The sequence below is a fragment of the Epinephelus lanceolatus genome, chromosome 3 (genome assembly GCF_041903045.1).
Source record: "Epinephelus lanceolatus isolate andai-2023 chromosome 3, ASM4190304v1, whole genome shotgun sequence".
In the NCBI taxonomy this organism is placed as follows: domain Eukaryota; kingdom Metazoa; phylum Chordata; class Actinopteri; order Perciformes; family Serranidae; genus Epinephelus; species Epinephelus lanceolatus.
Genome location: NC_135736.1, coordinates 15,046,870 through 15,070,685, shown reverse-complemented (window position 1 = coordinate 15,070,685; position 23,816 = coordinate 15,046,870). Strand labels below are relative to the sequence as shown.

Sequence of the window (23,816 nt, the reverse complement as noted above, 5' to 3'; positions counted from 1 at the left end):
AAGAAATTGCCCAGCAAGTTGAAAGGTCACCAAACTCTCCCCGCTTTCCTAGACTTTGTCCACACATACACGGGTATATTCGGAAATGTAGCTTTTTCTATGTGTTTTGGCCTTTTATCCCCACAAAAACTGTGTTTAAGGCAACTGAAAAAAAAAGAATCTCTCTTTAAACTCTCTTTAAACTTAGTATCCTGGCTAAAGATGTTCAGAAACTCAGTTTTTAGTGTTGACGTAGACATGGAGAAAGGAGTTTTTGGCTTGACATAAGTGTGTTCACCATTATCTCCTTTGTCACAAATGTGGTGACCTTTCATGCTATGGTGGGCGTGACCATAAGAGAGCTGGCTCTAACCTTGCTTACAAGAAGTTTTACATGTTAACACATAAATGTACAGTTACTCTTCCACTATGTTGAGGACATCAACATCTTTTGTGAGGCTTTGGGGTTACAGTTATATTGACCGCTGTTGGTTTGATATGCTCTTTACAGCGCTTCAATTGTTTTATGTTTTCATTTGGACAGAGACTTTTTATAACAGTGCTTATATAGACCAAAAAAATTTGAGAACACAATGGACGTTTTCAAAACTACCTGTGTCCATGTGGACTAGGCCTTAAGCAAGCCTCGCAAAATACCCCAAGTTATAGTTTTGCTGGTTAATCTTTTCTTACTAGAAATGAATTTAAACTAATGGATGTCCATCAATGGTGTTTCCTTCTATGACCTTGGACAAGTTGACCCCACCCATCTAATTTGCATATTGAGCTCTGATCATGCTTATTAAGGTGTAAATACATAGGTACGTGGGTGGGATATCATCTTTAGTACAGCACAGGTATTTTTTCCTCCTCAATTTAAGAATTGATTTGATCTTCACACCTTCAATTTGAAATCTCAGCCTTCACGTTGCTTTCTTGTCATGCTATAGATGCCTTCTACAGGATCTGGTCTGTGACTTTATATCTTTGTGCTACTTCTGTTTTAGTATCAGCCTTAAACCTCAATTAATATAGTAAAACAGTGACCTGCACCTCATGCAAATAACTCAGGCCTTAAAGTGTGACCCATTCTAGTTGGAGGAGATGAGGGAGCCCACACATTTAATGGATGATGATGACGGGGCATTCATGTGTTCATTGGATACAATGCACAATATCAGTAGACACTGTTTTAACATTGCAACTCTTTGTATTGGTTTAAAAGTACCATGTGTTTAGTTCTGGCTGAGAATTAGAAACAATCACAATGGAGCTGAGGAGAAGGAGTCATGAAAGACTGATTATCATCGCCCCTGGTGATCAGACAAGACAACACCAGGTTAATTAAAAATCAAACAATATTAAAGTTAAAAAATAAATAATCCACTGGCATGGTTAAATCATTAAAAGAAAGACATCGCACATACACCAGGGAAAAATGGAAGTTAAAAATCATTCAGTGTGGGACATTCATACTTATTAACTTTGCATCAGTGGTCCCTATTTGGCAAGAAGAAGAACATTTTTTACTAATCGTTTGCTACAATATCAGCACGTTAAGACTGCACAGTGAGGGAGCCATTTTAAAACATTCTTAGTTATCAAGTACTAAAACCCACGGAAGAGGGGACTTGGTCCAAGGTGTCGTTAAGTTCAGGTATAGCAGCTGAGGTGAGAGGAAGAGTTAGCTAAATTAGCTAAAGCTACATTTTGTCGGAGTGTTTTCAGTTCATCAGTAATCATCAGTTCTTACAATGTGAATTTCCTCTTCTGTGCAAATCTGACGGAAGATGCCGAGGAGACTGTTCAGCCGCCAGAATGTCGTACCCTTAGTTGTGAATGGCAGAAACAAAGCCTTCTGCAGCATGTTCTTCTGATGTAAATCCATCCTTGGTTGAGTGGAGCTTAAAACAGCCCTGTGTCTCACATCCCTGCTCAGTGCAGATAGCTAGTGTTGTACTGGAAAGAAGCCATCTGGACCCGATTGCGCAGCCGCTGGACCTCCAGGTCCTGGAAATGGTCGTCCTCATCATTCTGAATGATGATCTTCTGCAGTTCACCAATCTCACGCTCCATCCTGGAACGCAGCTCTCGCTTCATCTTCAGCAGAGCCTGCAAAACAACGCGCAGGGTGTGGGTTTTTACTAAAATTGGTGAAACTGCATTTAAGTTTTGAGGGAAAAACAGATATGTTTAAGTCTGATTGAGAGTCGTGACAATGGCATAAGGTTAGATTTAAGAGCTGTGTGCATGTTCTGTCAGGTGGTCTGAAAAGGTAAAGGAATTCTTCACCAAAAAAGGACCATTTGTATATCGGTCAGTCATGCCCTGCTACCTTGATGCCTCCACTGAAACTGATGAAACTATTGATTAATTGGGGACCATGTTTAACAACAGCAAAACTATATCAAAACATTAATTAGCAAACTCTCACACAACTCATTAAGTATAATCCAAGTTTCATTTGCCCAGTTGTATGATCAGTACTTCCCAAACACATGCATTTTGGCTAAAAACCCTAAGTATTGGAGTCTGGCTTCAGGAGAGCACAGATACGTTTCACTTTCAGTTCAGTTTTAAATACTAAGGTTTAAGCAAAAATGCATGAGTTAGGGAAGTACTGAGCATACAGTCAGGTCCATAATTATTTGGACAATGATACAGTTGTCATCATTTTGGCTCTGTACACCACCACAATGGGTTTTAAATGAAACAATGAATACCTGCTTAAAGTGCAGACTCTCAGCTTTCATTTAAGGCTTTTTTCAAAAATGTAGTATGAACCGTGTAGGAATGACAAGCATTTCTTCACACAGTCCCCCAACTTTAAGGGCTCATAAGTATTTGGACAAACTAACATAATCATCAATTAAACAGTCAGTTTTAATACTTGGTTGCAAATCCTTCACAGTCAATGACTGCCTGAAGTGTTGGACACATAGGCATCATCAGATGCTGGGCTTCTTCCCTGGTGATGCTCTGCCAGCCCTTTACTGCAGCCGTCTGCACTTCCTGCTTGTGTTTTGGGTGTTTTGCCCTCAGTTTTGGCTTCAGCAAGAGAAACGCATGCTCAGTTGGATTCAGGTCAGATGATATGACTTGGCCATTGCAGAACATTCCACTTCTTTGCCTTAAAAATGTCTTTGGTTGCTTTTGCAATATGCTTCAGGTCAATGTCCAACTGCACTGTGAAGCATCGTCCAATGAGTTTTGAAGCATTTAGTTGAATCTGAGCAGATAATGTAGCCCCAAACACTTCAGCTTTCATCCTGCTGCTCTTGTAATCAAGACAAGACTTCACTAGAATAAATACAGAGGGTTTATCACAAGATGCAAACCATTGGTTAGCCTTAAAAATGGAAGGCCAGATCAGAGTTTGTCAAAAACCATCTAAAAAGCCTGTACAGTTGTGGAACAGCATACTATGGACAGATAAAACAAAGATCAACTACCAGAATGATGGGAAGACAAGAGAAGGGAGAAGGGAAGGAACTGCTCATGATCCAAAGCACACCACCTCATCAGTGAAGCATGGTGGAGGTAATGTTATGTCATGGCCATGTATGGCTGCCAGTGGAACTGGTTCTCTTGTATTTATTGATGATGTGACTGCTGACAAGAGCAGCAGGATGAAAGCTGAAGTGTTTGGGGCTACATTATCTGCTCAGATTCAACCAAATGCTTCAAAACTCATTGGACGATGCTTCACAGTGCAGATGGACAATGACCTGAAGCATACTGCAAAAGCAACCAAAGACATTTTTAAGGCAAAGAAGTGGAATGTTCTGCAATGACCAAGTCATATCATCTGACCTGAATCCAACTGAGCATGCGTTTCTCTTGCTGAAGCCAAAACACCCAAAACACAAGCAGGAAGTGCAGACGGCTGCAGTAAAGGGCTGGCAGAGCATCACCAGGGAAGAAACCCAGCATCTGATGATGCCTATGTGTCCAACACTTCAGGCAGTCATTGACTGTAAAGGATTTGCAACCAAGTATTAAAACTGACTGTTTAATTGATGATTATGTTAGTTTGTCCAAATACTTATGAGCCCTTAAAGTTGGGGGACTGTGTGAAGAAATGGTCGGAATTCCTACACGGTTCATACTACATTTTTGAAAAAAGCCTTAAATGAAAGCTGAGAGTCTGCACTTTAAGCAGGTATTCATTGTTTCATTTAAAACCCATTGTGGTGGTGTACAGAGCCAAAATGATGACAACTGTATCATTGTCCAAATAATTATGGACCTGACTGTATGACTGGACAAATGAGACTTGGATCATACTGCACGAGTTGTGTGAGAGTTGGTAAACCGATATTTTGATATAGTTATGCTGTTGTTTAACTTGGTCCCCAATCAAATCAGTATGTTAGCCACGTTCCGTGGAGGCATGTGAGAAAAACAAAGTTCTCTTCAAAAATTCCAGGCAACACGGCATGACTGAAATACAAATGGCCATTTTGTGGGTCAAGTGTTTCTTTTAACATCTGACCCAAAAAAGTTTTCGTGATTGTCTTTCCTAATCCAAAGATAGAGATAAAACAAACTTGAACAGACCCAACAGCAATTTGAAGTGTGCCTGAACAGATAGATATCCAGAAAAAGTGGTTTACCGATGTGAAGATCAATGACCAGCTTAAGTAAAACATGTCGCTTTCTAACATTAAACTGTATTCAAGTTGGTGATTTGTGGCAATTTAACTAACTCATTAAAGACTTGTTGCATGCACACATGATCAGCAAGGTCTTTCCAGAGATTTCTAATAAAGTTTATATTTTTAACATTTTTTGTGACAGCAATAATGAGTAAAAGCTTTACCTTTTCTTGAGCTTTTTTGCGAACCTGGATCTCCTGTCGCTCTTGTGCAAGTTTTTCAGCTAGTAGTGAAAACTAAAAGAGAGAAAGCACATTGTAGCTGACCTGGAATTTATGAGTAAATGTAAAGGCCATTTTAAAACAACACAAATTTGTATGTGTGTCTTCCTGGTTCATGTATAAATCTGTGTGTGTGTTTGTGCCCTACTTGGTCTTTGTAGTAGTTCTCCATGGACTTGATCTGGTCCTCATGTCGTCTCTGATGTTCCAGTCGCTGCTCCCTGGCGTAGGCTTTCTGCTCTCTCAACCGGACTTTCTGTAGCTCCAAACCCTCCTCAAACAGCTGTCGAAACATCTACAGACACGCACAACCACACGTCACCCAAAACACTAACGCCAGATGATCACACAGTCTGTAATTTAACATTTAACTTAGTAATAATGATCAACATCTGGTTTTATTCCTGATTCCTCTCAAATGCAGAAGATGGAGAGACTTTGTAAGACAGGGACTTAACTTGCCTCATCAATTTGGGTTTCAGAATAGATGGAGACAGAGTGCATCATACTATGAAAGTCACACCCACTGGAGGGGAAAACAATCAGCACCATAATATGCAACCATGGGCTGAAACACTTACAAAATGCCTGTAGCTAGCTAAAAACATACCACTTCAGCATGTCAAAGGATTATTGGCAAAAACCTTGAGTTCACTGAGTCCTTGTAGTTTGTGGGAAACATCAAAATTGGCAAACATCTGCTGATTTCAGCTTCTAAAATGTGATGATTTGCTGCGTTTCTCTGTTTTATATAATTGAATTATTTTTTTCGGGTTGGCAAGCAATTTTGATTTGTTGCAATAAGCTGTGGAAAAATTTTACAATTTGTGACATCTTCAATCTTTTGACATTTTGTCAACAAAAAAATAATTGAACAGGTTTGAAATGGGGGCAAAGTTATGAATGGCTCTCACTACCCACCCTCTCCTCCTTGGTGCGTGCCCTCATTAGGCGGGCACGGTGCTGGACGTGGTAGTCGTTGTGGTACTTCTTGGCACGTGCTATCTGCTGCCTCTGTTCCCTCAGTCTGTTCTGGGTCGACTTCTGCTGCTGGATACGCTCTTTGAAGTCCCTCTGGAAGATAAAAATTTTTAGCTTGCAGCTGTCCAGCTTGGTGTGGTTAAGTCTGCCTGCATGTTGTGCTCTGAGCTGTAATCGCATTCTATACATCCTGTGTAACTTGTTGTTAAGAAGGTCACTAAATGTAAAGGGACCTACTGGATGTGTGTTTAGATGTTGATGCTCACCAGACGCCTGTTGTGGTCTTGCTCTTTGCGAATGATCTCCACCAGCAGGTCGTGCTTCCTCTGAGCTTCCTCCACCTGGCAGATGAGCAGACGTTTACATATTCATCCATTAATCCATCCACCAATTGGTACATTCCAGCTTTTAAAAGGGTAGAGCTAACAAAGTCAGTCATCCAATGCACTTGACAGACCTCTAATGGCCACAGTCCTACCTGGCTGGAGAGTTTGCTGCGACGCCTGCTATCAGAGGATGACAGGGCGTGGAGTCTGTCCACCTGCTGCATCTGCTGCTCCCACATCCGACCCAGTGTGTGGGGGGAGATGTGAAGGTAAGGCCACTCCTCCAGGAGCACAGGGAGAAGCTCATTCTCCTTCACCTTCACTGGTGAGAGAGAGGGAAACACCAGTATGATTAAAACGCATTGACATCACAGACTTTTTTTATTTGGTTGTGACAACAAAAACAATAACTTTAGTGCCAGATGTTGTCTTGGGAGGAATATCAGAAACTCTGTTTGCATATTTATAGCGGCAACTGACATTAATGTAGCTGCAGGTAGGGATGTCACCAAAGCTGTCATCTTTTTTATGGATGATCGATCAGTGTTGAAGGTAAATGTAGTCAATTGAAGCAATAAATTCCTTAGTACGTGCTGTATAGGCTGTGCTGGCAGTGCCTACATCAACCAGGGTGCATTGCACTCAAGGTTCTGACGCCCAGCCCCCAAACCATCCCTAGACGACTACAACAGGGACATGCGGTCAGAGCTGATGGAGGGCACCTTCATGAAGTCGCTGGATAGTTGGACATTTTGGCAAATTCGCCTATTGCCGTAATCCCTATAGTCATATGAGTAGGTACATTACCTTTAATTGTCAGTGCCTGCTGTTCTGAGATCGGTGGGACAGAGCTGCCTACTGCTCAGCGCACAAAATGGAGGTGAGTGGTACGGCCCCCTCTCTCCCTCAAAACTAATCAAATACACCATCAAATGACTCCAAAACGCTCTTGTGGACAACACATGGCTTGCGCATTCCCCACGCTATGAAATAATAATGTATAATTAAGTAACATTACGACACATGAAGCGAATACTCGGAACTACTTTCTTGAGTAAACCACTGGGCGGAGTGACAGTGCGCACCTGAGACAGTGCCGTTGTTATTGCTTGCAGCCTTGCATTTGCGGTATCGTCAGCTGGACGCAGCAGAAAGTTTGAGAAAAGTTTACAGAGTGTTTTTGTAAATCATGGTTTACACATGTATTGTAAAAGATTGCGGTAACAAGCCGAAGACATGGAGCAGAGTGAAGTTTCACGTAGTACCAACCAATAATACGGACAGGATGAAACAATGGCTATTTGTGCTGGACATCGACCCCAACACGCCTGTGGAAATGGTCCGGAAAATGTTCGTGTGCTCCAAACATTTTTTGCCGGAGGACTACAGTGAAAGGATGGAGCGCAGAAGCTCAGGAATGGTTAAAACGCGTTTCTTGAGAGACACTGCTATACCATCTGTCGGCATCACAAAACGAGCAGACGTGGTAAGTGATCGTTGTGTATTTTGCTTACCAATCTCTCTGCTGTAACGTTAACGTTGTTACCTCCATGTTGAGTAACATTAGCCTACAACCCAAGCATGGTAAATAAGGCTAAAATGCAAATGTTGTTGTGGTTATATTATGGATAAGTGCTTGCCCAGAGCATATAGTGAAGTGACTGGCATTACTTCTCATTGTTGGGAATAAACAGACTGCTAGGGAACATTTTATGTTGTTGTTCCCTCAGGAGTTGTGGTGATTTATGAGTGTGGAGTTAGCATGTTCTCCCCGTGTTCCGGTGATTATTTTGAGGCGTACTCTCGTCCCATCCCACCAGCAAAATATGCATGTAACATACAGTCACTGGCCACTTTGTTAGGTAACGTTACACCTGTGTAATCTAATGCAGTCCAGTAGAACAGCTATACCATGATTTTTCCCCCCAAAATGTATATATTTTCAGTTATTGTTGACATTGTCTAGAAAGTGAAATCACTCCGCCCAGCAAGTACTGTATGTCTGCCTCACCGATTTCAGAACAGGCACTGATAATTAAAGGTAATGTACCTACCCATATGACTATAGGGATTACGGCAATAGGCGAATTTGCCAAAATGTCGAACTATCCCTTTAAGTCAACCGCTGTACCCGACCTCTTTATGGGTGACAGCGACCACGGTGAGGAGGAGTCCCGGGAGAAGGAGGTCCTAACTGAGCTAATCTCGCTAAAGCTAATGTTGGTTACATTGAGTGCACAGCTAAATTGTGTCTGTTTGCACCCATGCCATCTGTGTTTGTAGCAGTGTCACTCCAAAATCTAAAATACATAGTTTCCGTCTAGCTTGTTTTGGTGTGTGCTGCTGAGTGTTGGAGCTATCCGCTGTAAAGATGTCTGCCTTCTCTCAAATACAATGCAACTAGCTGTAACTCGGCTTGTGGTGCTAAAAGGACCAGAAAAGTACATTTGGAAAAACTCAACAGCAGTGTCTGTCTCCAAAAATCATGACTCGGTTACTCAAGATAATCCACAGACCTTGTTGTGAGCAGTTTCATGTCGGAACTATTTTCTTTCTACCGAACTACTCCTGCCAACCGTATCACCGCGCAGGAGGAAGCGTGCATCTGGGCTCGTAATAGTGCGGGATGTAAACATTAATGGCGTCCTCCTCGCTTCAGCTGCAACGGTAGCCAGTTAGCTCAGTGGTGCTAGAAGCATCAAACTATTAGTTAGAATATTAATTGTTAGTTTGGTAGCGGATGGACAAGCAAGTATGGGTCGACAATGTGCATTTCCCAACTGCAGAAATCGACAGAAAACTTGGTCTGCGGTTAGTTTCCACAAGCTACCGTTAAATGAACCGAGCCGCTACAAGCTATGGCTCCGTGCTCTAGATATAGACCCAAACACTCCGAGGAATATCCTCCAGCGTCGTTGTATATATGTATGCAGCGACCATTTTTCGCCCGATGACTTGGTCCACTATAAAAGCAGTACCCATCCGAAGCCCACTGCCATTCCTGTCAACAGTCATACCGCGGACCAGACCGCTGGTGGAAGCGCTAACATGACCACATCACCGGTAAGCTACCTTTTGTAGCTAGATAGCTAGCATAATATTCCAACAGTCGGCGACTCACACCACGGCAGTCTAGATTTATAGGTAAGATGAAAAAATAAATTTTTTATTTAGCGGTGGAGTGTGCTTTTAGATTGAAACATGCACACTGGATTTATAATGGTGGCCCTGAGGGACATGGAGGGGGTGTTAACTCTGTGTGTAGTAGTGTATTACTTCAAGTCATTGTCATCAACCAGGTGTCTGATGTTTGTCTGTGTTCTGTCCTCTTACAGCTGCATGACACCGGGGCAGCAGGTGAGTCAGTCAATGATCCTCACTATCTATTGTGGTTTACAGGTGCATGTGGGATTAACAGATAACACTGTTGGTGCTGGTTGCTGTGGTGTGCATGGGACGGCCTTGTTGATGAAACACAGACGATCAGTACAACGCATTTTGTTGACTGGTCTTTAGATATATGGAAGAGACGGATGTATTCATGTGCAAACAGTTGATCAATCACACAATGTCTTGTATGGAAGTTTCTGATGTTCCTTATTCTGGTGAAGACAGTTTGTCCGGCCATCGTTGGCTGCTGATGTAATGAAAGTTGTCCATTTGAGTCCACTTTATCATAAATTTTGTTTTCTGTGTGGTTGTAAAGATAACTCACTACTTCAACTTGACACAGTTTTGACTGACCCTACTGATATTGATTCACAGACATTCAAGAAAACACACCAGAGGCGACAGGCTCTGCAACCAGGGAGAAGTAAGTCAGCAAATAACTTTGATCATCTACCCCTACTGTGCTAAGTAAACCATGTAGTTTAAATAAAGGCAGCTCTGTGATTCAGTATAGTTCTGTAGTAGAGCTTCACTATAGCCCATTCAGTTACAGTGATGCAGCTTAAAAAAAAAAAAAAAAAAGAACAGTCCTACTGAGCTGTTTACACAGCTAATGAAAATAAGTATTTCACTAATATTCCAGTTTAGATGCAGCCCTGCATATTCTGATTGACGTGCCCCTAACATAGTGTTAATCGCATCAAAATATGAAAATGTGGAACAGCTAGGGCCACTTGTACCATTTTGCTTCTTTTCTTCAAAATAGGATTTTTTTCAAACTTTTCTACCAGCGGCAGACATGTTTGACCATGCAAACACAGCCTCCCTCTTTCATTCCTTCGACCACCTTCTTGTAAGGGTTTGTGTTGCGATATTTGCACATATCCAAAAACCTGCTGATATCCAAGACTTTCATACTGTTTAAAAGTAGGTGTGTTTCTTCCTCCGACCAGAAATGTGGGATTTTCTTTTGGGCATGCATTTACACCCCAGCCTTGCAAACTGATGGCTAAATGGTTTGTGTGCAGTGCATCCATCAGGAATAATAGTAGAACATCACTGTGTATGTTAATGTAGTCGGTCCATCTATAGTCACTGTTGTATGTTATACGTTTCTGCCTCTACAACCCATAGTGTCATTATCATTTCTTGGCTTCCTTTCTGCCCTGTAACAGACCAGCTCTGCAGCACATTGTTGATGAGGAGGCCATCCTGCAGCTGATAAAGGACTGCCCAATGTGCGACAGAAGGTGCCGCTGTACCAAATTCACTCGTGGCCCTTACTTCATAGTCTACCAGAGCTGTTACTTTTGCAATTATCAACGCAAGTGGGCCAGCCAGCCAGAAGCTAGAGATCTAAACATTCATAAGGCACAAGTAACACCCAAGAGGAAACAGCAGCCAAAGGACAAGGCGTCTGGAAATGCCAAAGCTGCATCATCAAAGCTTGTTAAGACACGCACTTCCTCAGTCTCAGAGTCTCAGGACCCAGTAAAGACCAAAGGAGTCCCGTGTCAACTCTGTCTTGACCATGACTGACTTACATGAGTCTGAAATTGGGCATGATCACAGTTTCAGATGTGCCTTATGGTGGATCATTGTCATGCAGTTGTAGATGCTTGATGATGATGACATACAATTCTGTAAAGCTGTCTGTGGATATGAAGCTTCAGTCCAAAGTAATAATGTTTATATTGCTAACAAGGGACACATTTAGAGCAGAGTAGTAGTAAGCTCGCTAGTAGGAAGAAATACTACACCAGAAATATGCTAAGATGCCATTGTGTTGTGGAAAAAGAACATTTGAATACTAATCATAATTATATTATCTAGAAATACAAAAGAAAGGTCCATGTGGAAAATATAAAAGACTTAACCTACTTGATGGAGCTTTTCTAGGGGCCTCCTGCCATCTCCGTCCTGGTGTGGTTTGTGTGGTACGTTGTGACCTATGCTGGGCCTTCGTTCCAGCTGGGGACAGTCTGGGAGCGTCAGAAACATCCCTCAGTATTGCTTCTCTGTACTGGCGCTCCTGCACACACAGACACACCGAACTGTTAGTAAAGTGGGACAAATGGCCAACAATCACAAGCACTCAATAATGTAAGTAATTTGCATTTTCCACATTTTACTCTAAGTTGACTGCCTTTTTTTTTTTTTTTTTTTTGTTGTTGTTGTTACAATGTCCATTTAATAGTTGTCTGTAAAGCAGTAGTCGTCTCCCCTTTGCCATTTTATACAAAGTTTATGCCAGTTTTTGGAGGTAAATTGGTGTTTACAGATTAAAAGTTAAATTGAAAGAAGAAAGATCTTCAGTTTCCACTGGAACATATCAACAAATGAGGTTCACTTTATATTATTGCAGTTAAAGTTGATTCAGGAAATGTTATTTTTGTTGGAATGCATCCTAAAGTCTTTACCATGTTATGATGCACTGCATTTTCTATAAATACATTAAAACCTTGCATTCTGTCTGAACAAATGTGCTTTCATTGACTGTATTAGTGCATCATAGGCTGCACAAGCAGATATAATAAGATTGTGTTTGACTTGTTTTATGTGGAGGTGTTGTTTTATAATAGAGTGATGTAACTCATTGTGAAGTTAACTGTTTGATAATCATGAATTTCTTAATTTCTGCCTGTATAACAACTTATTTAGAGTAAAATCTGATCAATTGGTCAGTGTGTTCTTTCTCTTAAAGTGTTAAAGTCACTAATTTAAGGGAAGTAAATAAAACAACCATGGGCAAGCACAGAGCTAGTAGAGGCAAACAGCACAACTGAACTGTTCTTTTAAGCAGCAGCTGCAGTACAGAAATGTAACCAACAAAATAATTTCCTCGACTAATATACTGTTTAACGACTTTTTTTAAAATCGTGATGAATATTAAATCAATATGAGAAACAATAAGTTCAACTTTAATGACTAAAATAGTGATTTGATATAGAGACAGGAGGGGGAGGACTGTGAGTGGGATCTTTATCGTACTCCTACTACACTAGACATCATACTACATCAGACTTACGGCTTCCTGAGCTTTGAGGCGTGCCTTGTCTACATCTGCCCGTTTTTTGTCTTCATATCTTTTCAACTCCTCTTCATAAGCCTTATTTTCCAGATACTGAATAAGAGAGAGAGAAAGAGAGAGATGCATTTTAATTTTGTTTATGTATATGACATGATGAACAGATCAAAAGCAGCAGTATATCTGAAGATATTTTTTTAAGCATAGATTTTAAATATCTGAGTAATGAAAGAGCAGAAACGACTGAAAAAAGCAGGCAAATACACAAAGTCTTGATGAATCTCCTTGCTCCTGTTTAAAATTTGCAAGGCCCTGTTCAATCCAGGTTAAAAAAAAAAAAAGAAGGCAATTTGGTGAGCAAACATGATATTGGTTGGAATAATTATGTCTCAAATCAGGATACAAAATCAGACAAATAGAAATTAATTACTTCAGCTTTAAATCAAAGATGTTGTAGATGTTTTTAATTTTTTAAACTGTTCAAATTTACAGACAGTTTTTAGACTGACTAACTTCGACTTGATTCCCTAAACTACCCTGAACTATTGCTACAATCCTCCCAGTCAGGTATCAATGTAACATTAAAATCTACTGAGCAGTCTGCAAACTAAAGCCAAATCATATTCAAGTAAAATGCTGTTAATTTATTTAAAATACAAGAAAAACACTAAAAGCAAATTCATGACAACTGATCTCTTATATCAGTATATTCAGACTGCATTTAAAAGGAAAGCACTAAAAATACTATGGTAATACCTTTCGATGTTTTCTGTGAGACTGTCTGTGGTGTAGCTCTCCTCGCCTCGAAGAATCCGAAACGGCAAGGTTGGTTTGTCTCCCATCATCCAGACTCAAGGCTGTGGCACCTTCCAACTGTCCCTGCATGGAGTGACGGACACGTGGAGGGGAGGGGGACAAGGAGCGTGTCCGGTGGGGGGATTCAACGTCGGGTGTTCCTGAAACTAATAAATGTCACAATTCAACACATTCATGTTTAGTTTAGATTAGATTAGATTAATGTTGTATTGGTATGTTAAATAAGGCAAAATGCTAATTTACTCGTGTGTTGTCTCGGAGTCCTGCGACACTCCATGATGCTGTCACTGTGGTGGGACTGCTTGTCCTCTTCTCTGACGTCACTGGACTCTCCACTTTCACCCAGAACTCGTTTGAGCATCTACAGAAATTACACAATGTTGCAAGTGTAAAAGAAAACGTCATAAGTGCACTCACTACATTTTCTGATGGCTGTAAAATCAATTGACCATAACCACATGGACATACATTTACAAAATAAAGAGGAGGCAACAAAGCAAGCAAACACACACGCAGAAAAGATCATAATGACATTTGCCTGGATACAAAACAATCATGGCAGTATGCTGGGACCTTATGTAAAATACACACACCTGATCAAGTTCCTCGAGTCGATGGGAGAGGTTCTCAGATAAGTGATGCAGCTCCTCTTCTGCTTTCTTGTTCCTCTGTCTGCGATACGACAGAGGCTCCTCTAAATCTTCCTCCTCCAACCTGCTACTGCTCAGGGAGACAAATACCACATTACCACATTGTCTCTGCATAATGTCAGTGAGGACATTTTATTCCTTATTCTGTAGCTTCCTACTGTTCTCTGGCCATTCACATTTGGCCTATGACAAACACACTTGTACACGCAGTATCGGATATGGAAGCGCATGGATTGGGACCTTGAGACAATCACTGCCCATGGAATCGTTGTCTTGTGTAACATAAAGGGCATGTCGTTGTGCAACCCTGTATTCTACAATGACAATACATAAACCTTGAACTCCACCTGTCTTACCTGATGCCTCTCCTGTCTCTGTGGACTACCCTTCTGTCTGGTTGTCTTCGTGGATAACTCAGATCCTCCTCATTGAACTCTTCCTCCTCAGTGTCTGGTGGAGAAGGGGTTGTGACCGCCATCTCATCCTGCAGGTTGAGGAAGAGCACATCTGGCTTTGTGCGAAATAAAACCCGCCTAGGGCCCCCATTAGTTGGCTGAAATTAGACAAAAAGAGAATCAAGTTAACTCGGTTAACGTAAAGTAACACATAAAAGAAAATAAATAAATAAAGCAACAAAAATATGCAGTATTGGTGTATCAAAAATAATTTCAGGTCCTTCTGTACTTTTTTTTCAGGAAGAAGTTTAAAAGCTTTCTGCCTAGATGTCCCCAACATTTATTACATTATAAGTTATGCACAGAAAATCTGCTCATCAGTCACTTTAGAGAGACTGTAAATGAGCCACTGGCAAGAAATTCAAGTTTATTTTCCAAGTTAACATTGGACATAACTAATACTGTATGTCAATGCATGTCAGTTTATCATCCTGTGTCCTCCCTTTTTAACAGAGCAGCCAGTGTGAACACACACAGATCCAAACCTGACCCTCAGCTGGGTTGTTTATAAGGGTTGCTGGAGATGACATAATACTTAAACAATAAGTACCAAACATGTCTGCGTGGTTAAACTGATGCAAGTGAGGGTTTGTTGCTCTCTCACCTCTATTGTCTCTCCCTCCACTTCTGTCCCAGCTCTTTGCTGACTTGACAAAGATTTCTCACTTGCAGCTGGAAAAAGAGCAAAACATGACGTCAAGACCTGAGTTACACTTCAATCTGATGGGGAGATTTTTACATATTAGCCATCACACTGGCATCACAGTTTAACAGTCATAATTCATTCAGCCATAACTATCAACTCAATCACGTGCTACCAGTCTTATTTAATCCCATGATTTGTGATGCAGAGTCCAAGAAATCAAACAGTTAAACCACTTGATATTTTGGTCTGAGTAAGAACGAAGGTAAAATTTTGTTTTACTTACCAGGAGACTGGATAAGAGGAGGGGACTGTAGTCCATTGGTAACTACTGTCTCAGGTACAGGTTTAGAGCTCTGTGTGAGAAAGACACGAGGCTTTCAGAACATATTGTCACTTGTGATGGGTTAAGTCACTCCAAAGAGAGAAGAGGAAAATCTGGTGGCTGTTGTTGTGTACTCAGTTACAGAATCAGGCCATAGGTTAAGCTGTTTGTGTGTGCAAGCAGCCACACAACATCGGGCTCTTGTGCTTGTCACAAGAGGAGAACCTGCCATTAAGTACGCACGCTGAGGTGTCAATCAGACGCCACTTAACGGTTAAAGTTATTTACTTAAAAAAGTGCTAAATATGTGTATGTCTGTGTCTGCTAGAAAAGGACAGTTGTCTTTAAAATGACAAATTTTCTTGGATTCAATACACATTTGTTGTGTTTTCAACAAAAAATATTTTAAAAAACAATGCATCATTTTTAACAGGGTGTTGCCTTCCCTTGGTAGCAAACCTTTCTTTAAATATACAAAGATCAGGGTTTGGTTTAGGTACATTAAACAATCTAAAAAAACATTTAAAAAAAAGCTTAGGCATAGGCTTACTCATACACAGTGAGGGTGCGGCTGGTCGTGGCTGTAGGCCAGAACAGGAGCTGACCCATAAAACAAACCCATATGTGTCTTTCAAGCAAATGGACTGTAGATATTTAAAAGACTTTCACTTTAAATTGTCCGTTAGAGGTTATGTAAGTGATTGTCAGTACGGTACTGTTACTGTGAAAAGTTTGGAAGTCTGAAGAGCAAAACACATGAGCTTATTGCTAAGTACGAAGTCCTTCTCTCTGTCATTTTCATTGAGTCAGCATACTCTTATTGCTCCTACAGAGCACTGCAATCACTAAAATAGGAAGTGTAAGTGAAAGTGTTTGTGTGTGACAGAGAGGCGGTCTTGTATTGCCTCTATAACTTTGGAGAGATAACAAAGTTTGCATGTCTTTTCACTGCATGCAAATAAGAGGTAAGGTGACTCTAAAACAGTTGCAATTGAACCTCATCATACTGCATTGTAAAGCTACCTCTGTGGTGACAGGAGCGGCTTCTTCTCCTGCATTCCCCTGGCTAAGGCCAGCAGCTGTTTGGGAGTGGCTGGGTGAATGTGGCTCTGTGTCAGGTCGGTGGGGGGTGTCGCTCTGGTTGGGTGGCTGCAGGGCGATGGCTGAGGGCAGCGGTTCAGTCAGTGGAACATCCTGAGCATCCAGAGGACCAGAGGTGGTGACTACCTCTGAAGTTTGGGGAGGGACAGCCGGTCCTTCGAGATTACACATGAGATTTATTGAAAGAATGTCACAGTTACAAGTTAAAAATATTTGATAATAGGGTGTCTTGGCAGCCAAAGGATTACTGCTAGACCTACAACGATTAGTTGATTAATCTATTGGTCAATAACAAAAAATTAATGGGCAACCATTTTGACAATCAAGTAGTTGTTTGAGTACGTTTTTAAGCAAAAAAAGCTAAATATTTGCTGGGTTTAGGCTTTTTAAATGTGAGGATTGGATGATTTTCTTTGTCTCACATGATAATAAACTAAATAGCTTTGGATTTTTGGGCTCTTGGTCAGATAAAACATCATTTTGGAAGACGTAATCTTGGGCTGTGGGAAATTACACAGGGAATGGTTCACTATTTCACATTTTATTGGCAAAACAAGTATTCAAGAAAATAATGGACAGATTATTTGATACAGAAAATCATTCTTCGTTGCGGCCCAAATGACAAATTGAAAGCCTTTAATTTAACAATATTAACAAATCAAAATATAAATGATACCTGAAAGCAACATGATGTGACAGTAGAAACATGACTGCTATTCATCTGCTTTAAGTGGACAATGTTATGCATTGTCTGCCAAACACTGACTGTTGATACTTCATTGTATGCGAATATCTTTGTGGTTTACAGCAAAGCCACACAACCGGTTAGGTAACTACTGTATATTGTGACAACTAAACCAACAACTTTAATCAGAGCATAATACAACATATGCACCAACATTTTCAAAAAATCCTCCGTTAAGGGAACATGAATTCCTGACAAATTTTAATGTCACATTCTGGTCACAAACCATCTGGGAAAAAACAAAAACAAAAAACATGTATACCTAAAGACAACAAGGCATTTTGCCCATACGCAGTTAGAGTCACTGGGCACAGATGAGTTGTGTTTGCCTGTCTTACCTTCTTGTTTGGGGTTGAATGTGCGTGCCGAGACTCCCAGCCCGATGAGCTCATTAGTTGATCCCATCTCCTCAGTATTCCAGGTATGGAGGGAATGTTTACTGGAATGGACAGCAGACCTGAACAATAAGACATGAAAATATTTACAACAAATTCACAAGAGTACTTTACATTAAAATGATATACATTTACTTTAATATACTTGGTCTGAATTCATCAAACCACAACTGATTCAAACAGTGGAGTTGGCAGATTTTTAAGTCGATGAGTAAACGGCACCAAATACATAAAAACCATTAGTCTTGTGCGTTAAAATGTGACTTTACTTTATCTAAGCCTTGTCTAAGATTGGGTCAGTCATGGTAGTGTTGCTGTTAGAAGCCATGCAGTGTATGCTTGTACACAGACACAGCATAAAGTTAAAATCTTCACAGCGGGAGCACTGATTCACTGAGTATTTACCAGCTGCTTACCTCTAATAAGACACAGACTGTATCAGTGATTCTTCTGGTACTTTCATTACAACAGTGCATACATTTTATATTTCAATAGCTTCAAGTGTTCTCCACATCATGAATGAAATAAATGTATAAATAAATACACCAGCAGTGCCACAACTTTCACCCCCCCCCCCCGGAAAAGTAAAAAAAAATTAAACTGGTAATCACACTGAGCTGCACAAACATCCCTGTTTGAGTCAGTATGTTTGACATAGACCCACTAACCTCTTAATATTTACACTAGCACTGCAAAGTTAGCTTAACAGGCTGTTGTGTCAACAGGAAGTACAGCCCGGATCTGCTCCAAAGCTGAATGACTGTTACATGCTGTGGTATTGTGTGTTGTAAACATTGCATTTTTCCACCCTAAAAAAAAAAATCCTTTTGGAATATTTTTCATCCCAGCTTGATTTTGTTGTTACTCCCTTATCCCCTGGGCCATGGGGCGTGTAATAATGGCATGGTCGCAGTCATGTGGGACAAACCTGACTGTCAGCAATGTCCTGGTTTATGGGAGTGCTCAAAACAAACAGAAGAGTTATTATTCTTTTGCTATTTTGGAGAATTTTTATAAATTTTTACCATGCATTGCCCTTTCTTCATAAAAGAGCAAGCATTGTATAACTGTGACGTCCCAAGTTTGAGTCAGACAAATACTTCTATGACTTATGATCCTCTCTCTCTCTCCCCATTTTAATTTCTACTGTCGATTATTAAAGAAAAGCCAAATTTCCATATGAATATTCTTTTTGAACATAGTAAAAAAAACATGTTAGTATGAATATGTTCACATAAAGATGTACTGTATGTATATAAATGTAGATGGTTATTAGTATTAACCTACTTAAACACAAGTTTCTAAGACTCTGATGCACTCCCTTTTCTTTTCCTTACAATGATAACCTACACTTGTTTCAAAATCATAGTTGACTTTGCCAACTGGAGCCCACTGAGTAAAAATATCACCATGATAAAAACCTAAAAAAAAACCTCCATATTGTACCTCCAATGGAACTCATATTGTGTGCAACATGTGTTGCTTAGTGTTTGCGAAGTGTGTGCAGTGCATCTAGGAGAAGCTCTTACTCTCCACTGGAAGACTCAGATGCTCCATCCAGTTCAGTCTTCTTATGCTCTGTGTCATTGCAGCTTGTCGGCTCCTTGGCTGCACCAGGGAGGTCCTCATTGAGACTGTCATTCAGTTCCTCTGAAAAAGAAGATGACCAATAACAAACTGTAAAAACCACAACCAACGGCAAGGAAATGATTTCAACATATAATGACCTCTGTGGAATTTCAGAGAGGAACAAACACATTGACCTTTAATTAAAAAATGTGACTGACAAATGTCAGTGGTGAACTGCTCTGTAAAGTCACTGTTCAAAAACCTTAAAGACAAACCTAAAAGATTCAGCCAAAAAAAAGTGTGACAAACAACAGAGGCCATCTTGGAGTTTGTAATTCAAAAGCTGAATACAGCAACTAGTATATAAACTAAGCACTACAAGCAGAAGCCCAGTTTGTCATTGTTAGACACTGAAGATGGACACCACACACTATTAACATCACCACTGTTCAGATTAATAAACATTTCAGCCGCAAACAACCACTGACAGACCACTGTTAGCTTCTATTGTACTCAATACCAATTACAGTATTGCACATCCAGGACGTTTGAATTAGTTCTTTTCACATCATTTGGAAGTGCAGGCACAGTGGTCATTAACTACTAATTGCTGTTTGGCAGCAGTGTTAGGGACGGCCCACTCACACAAAGGCATGTTCAGCTCTGCCACATGAAGAGGGCTGACTGTTCTCTATGAAGTCCTGCACCAGAAGCTGGTCTTAAACTGGGTTTAGGACACATAATGTCTAGTTCATGCTGAAGGACAGACAGGCAATCTCACCTCAACAGAGACTCTGTCAGTAAAAAAGGAGAAGTAGCAGTTTCAGGCAAACTGAGAACACCAGCTTTCATGAAAATGGCCCTCAGGTCACAGCTCTGCAAATCCATTAATGATGAGGACGGTTTTTAATATGTTTAATGTTGACACCAGTTCTGATAATCTAATGTTTTGTATATCTGGTAATATAAAATACCGTTAAGCAACTATTTTGGTGTGCACCTGTGTTAATATTCTTTAATTAACATTACCATGGCACTGACTTTTTGAGTTACTGAAAGAGAAATCTTCCTGAAAATCATTTTGGAAAGTTTTGATACATTATCAAGCCTTAAAACATGTGATTAAAAATTACAAGTTACCAATCAACATGAACCACAGGCTGTCTGTTTGTAAAAATACAGTACATAAACAACTTTGTTAAAGATAGAAATGCATATTATCTGTCAAGTTAAAGAAAGTGACAAATGAATCTGCCTACCTCCATTCTGTGACTCCTCGCTTATCTCCTCCTTGAGATATTCCAGGAGGCCATCGAAGATTTCCAGGAGGTTCTTAGTGGACTCTTTGTCCCCTCTGACAACATTTTCTCCTGTGAACACACAGCCACCCTCAGCATTGCACTCAAAATTACTCATCACTGTTATTGCTAAAGAGAAAGGGGCACTGTAATTATGCTTGTGTTTTCTGCATACCCCCTTCAGGAAATAAAGAAATTCTACAAAGCATACACATCAAAGTATACATGCACAGGACTTAATCGATTTTGCTGTGAAGAGTGGAAATGTTTATCATACCTGTAATGTGTGAGAGACTGATCTGAAGGTAATCCAGGGACAGTGAATCAATCACAGACTGAACATTATGGACGTCATCTTCTTGACTGCATGGTGCTGCAATGTAATCTAAACACACACACACGTGAATTCAGCACAATACAAACAGTGAAATGAACACAACAATATGCATTCACACATTTCCTTGAACACTTTGGCCCTTCACTTTAGCGCTTTCCTTTACCTAACAATGCAGGAAAGGGCTCAGCGACATTAACAGTCTCATGATGGCATGTTTAATGGTCTTAGGAAACATTCCTGACATACTAAGCACACTCGGGAGATCATGTCCTAAACCCAAACCTCATAGCTTGTTAACCTTCAATGTTTTGTCCTTATGCTTGGAATTTAAATGACGTTGTTAGGTGACCAAATAATGGTTATTTTTCATCATTACTTACTCTGTTGATCATTTGCTTTATGAATCAATTAATCGCTTGGTCTATTGATGTCAGATGATGAAACATAAAACTGTATTCAGTGAAACTGCTTGTGTTGTCAGTAACAAATACTTCACAGTCTTCAGATATTCAGTTTATTATCGCATAAAAAAGAAGAGTCACAACTGAGAAGCTGAAAACAGAATAGCTGGCAATACTGCCTGAAAAATAACCAAGGCAACGATTTGCTAATCAAAACAGTTGCCTGTTATTCTTCTGATTGACCAATCTATTGATCAACCTATTGTGTCGACATGTGGTAGATCTGCTGCTTGTTCTTACCTGGAACTTTCTCCCCCAGGATGTTTTCATACAGCGCAATGAAAACATTTGCATCACAGTCTGTCAATTTCCTCAGCCTTAGGCTTATGTGACACTTGCTGAGTAGATCATTTGCCACATCTACCCAATCTGTAGAAAAAAAGCCAATGGTCTTGGTCATGTCCAAAGTAAAGTCTTTAAGCTGAAGTTTGAGTTTAGCATCTGGTGAAAGAGTTAAACAGAGTGCTCAGTAAAGGAGACATCAGTGTACCATGTATGAAGAATGGTTTTACTTCTAGTGAGCCCATCACAGTGACATCCACTGGTTATATATTCACAAACCAGGTTCTTCCTCTAGGGGTAATCATGTTAATTCAATCGTGAATGCCCATCCGCGGCAAACTTAAGTGTGAGAGCGGGGAGTCATCTCAGTCTCATACACACACTAGCTACCGTTATTACAGACTGGCGGTTTAGATGACAGAGCGTTACATTACGTTTACATAATATAATATCACCGGCCATGACTTTGGGTTGACAAAACAACAAGCAAACTACTGTCCAAAGTTACCTGCCCCCTTAAGTCACCTCTGACGTGTTTCACCGCAACTGTACCGGTTGAGTTAACTCAAAAGTAGCTAGCTAACGTTGCTACTTCGGTCTGTTTGCTAAGAGGAACATTGTCAGAAAACGTTAAACTGAGAGCCCTAATCCTAAAATAAAAATATATCTCTAAAATATATACATGTTCATACAATGACAGGCTCAGTGACCCCAGGAAAGCAAGGATAACCTGGCAGCTAACGTTAGCTTTGAGTTAGCGTTACGTGTCGCTAGCTTTCTCCGGACTGGAGCTCAGAGTCTGGGCTGCCTTACCTCTTTCTCCCTCCTGGGTGCCCATCAAACAGCTGTCGACGAGAGGCGGTTGGAGCTCAAAATGTACCGACTGGCTGGAAAAATGTCTCGTACAACCCACAGCCTCAACCCTGGCCTGAGGAGTTGGGTCAGTTTTGGTGTTTGTTGTGGGTTTCAGTAACAGGGAGAAGGAACTATCGTCTCTCATTTAAAATTGAAGTCTTGTGTGATTGGACGTTACGCTTTGTTTCCGGAAGTTCCCTTAGATGGGTGCGTACCGCCCCCTGCTGGTGGCACTGCGTATTACAGGCTTGTGCAGACACTCTCAGAGGGGCAGGTGCCCAAAGTTAAAAAGGAGCACATGTAACAATGTTTTAAAACTATAAATAAATATATCTAAATATATACTGTCCCGAACAGTTGAGCACATAACACCAGCGTACATGGAACGCCTTAACCAAGTGACTGGCATAGTATACAGGTACATATTCTGCACTGAGTATGGGCTGGAAGTCCCAAGGTCAGAATGGAAGACACCTCCTAAGGTGGTTGAAAATGACCAAGCTAAGATCCTGTGGGACTTCCAGATCCAGACTGACAAACGGATGGAAGTCTCTGTTGATCGACAAACAACAGAAGAAGGTAGTGGTGATAGATGTAGCAATCCTGAGAAACAGCAAATCGGAGCACTTGGGGCTGTGACCCCCAGACTGCGAGGGTGGCTCCAGCAGATTGCAGGCACAACATAACCTGTTGAGCAACCCACATCAGAACTTTACAACAAATGGCCTTATTTTTATTTAAATTGACATTCTAATATAATGAAATTATGAATGAGTTATAATGTAATTTGAAGTGACTTAACCTTTATATTTGCTGAAAACTGTACAGTTAAATCATATGAGCCTTTGTATGATCATGGTCAGGGTCATCCTTTCAGCTTATTTTATACCCCCCTTTTAAATAAAAACAGCACAGTAGAATAACTTCAAATTACATTATAACTGGATGTCACCTAGTTCACAAATTATTTTTTCAACTCACTCTCTAATAAATCTGCATTAATGTTAAAAAGTAACATGTTGATTCTGAACTAATGTTGAAGTTTAACCTTGCTACACCTATGTGTTACTGTTGATTGTTTTCTTTATTAAAGAAAGCCTTCTGCCGTGGAGGGTTTCAGCTATTAGGGCACCAACAGTCATGAAGGCAGACATGAAGAGAAATAAAGTTCTATGATGATTAAAAAAGCTAAAATAATGAACGGCTTTGGATCTATGAAAAGACAGCGGTCTTAAAACTTGGCCACCAAACTCTAAGACAACAACTGAAACACTGATTATAAACAAGCTGCTCATAAAGTG

At 40.5% G+C, this 23,816-nt stretch overlaps 2 protein-coding genes across 8 annotated transcripts; one reads left to right on the top strand and one right to left on the bottom strand.

The window, feature by feature from the left end:
• Positions 1-1,072: 1,072 nt before the first annotated feature.
• Positions 1,073-22,692, bottom strand: LOC117255233 (centrosomal protein of 95 kDa-like). Of its 2 annotated transcripts, none has more exons than XM_033623919.2 (21): positions 22,474-22,692; positions 21,619-21,747; positions 20,858-20,965; positions 20,542-20,652; positions 19,243-19,363; positions 17,657-17,775; positions 16,496-16,728; positions 15,434-15,503; positions 15,109-15,176; positions 14,406-14,602; positions 13,993-14,119; positions 13,643-13,760; positions 13,340-13,539; positions 12,584-12,679; positions 11,437-11,587; positions 6,318-6,487; positions 6,106-6,180; positions 5,780-5,932; positions 5,007-5,153; positions 4,802-4,873; positions 1,073-2,091 (listed from the first exon to the last, which is right to left on the bottom strand). In XM_033623919.2, the coding sequence occupies exons 1-21, from the start codon at positions 22,658-22,660 to the stop codon at positions 1,915-1,917; spliced, it is 2,829 nt and encodes a 942-aa protein (XP_033479810.2). In that variant the 5' UTR covers positions 22,661-22,692; the 3' UTR covers positions 1,073-1,914. The 2 variants fall into 2 exon arrangements, with proteins under 2 accessions (XP_033479810.2, XP_033479809.2); XM_033623918.2 differs by having other exon boundaries at positions 13,340-13,545; positions 22,474-22,691.
• Positions 6,851-12,251, top strand: LOC117255234 (uncharacterized). Of its 6 annotated transcripts, none has more exons than XM_033623922.2 (4): positions 6,851-7,045; positions 9,501-9,522; positions 9,931-9,979; positions 10,731-12,251. In XM_033623922.2, exons 1-4 carry the CDS (start codon positions 7,040-7,042, stop codon positions 11,092-11,094), a joined length of 441 nt encoding a protein of 146 aa, XP_033479813.1. In that variant the 5' UTR covers positions 6,851-7,039; the 3' UTR covers positions 11,095-12,251. The 6 variants fall into 6 exon arrangements, 4 of the variants coding, with proteins under 4 accessions (XP_033479813.1, XP_078021702.1, XP_078021698.1 ...); XM_078165576.1 differs by lacking the exon at positions 6,851-7,045 and adding an exon at positions 7,057-7,648; XM_078165572.1 differs by lacking the exon at positions 6,851-7,045 and adding an exon at positions 7,059-7,651.
• Positions 22,693-23,816: the final 1,124 nt, after the last annotated feature.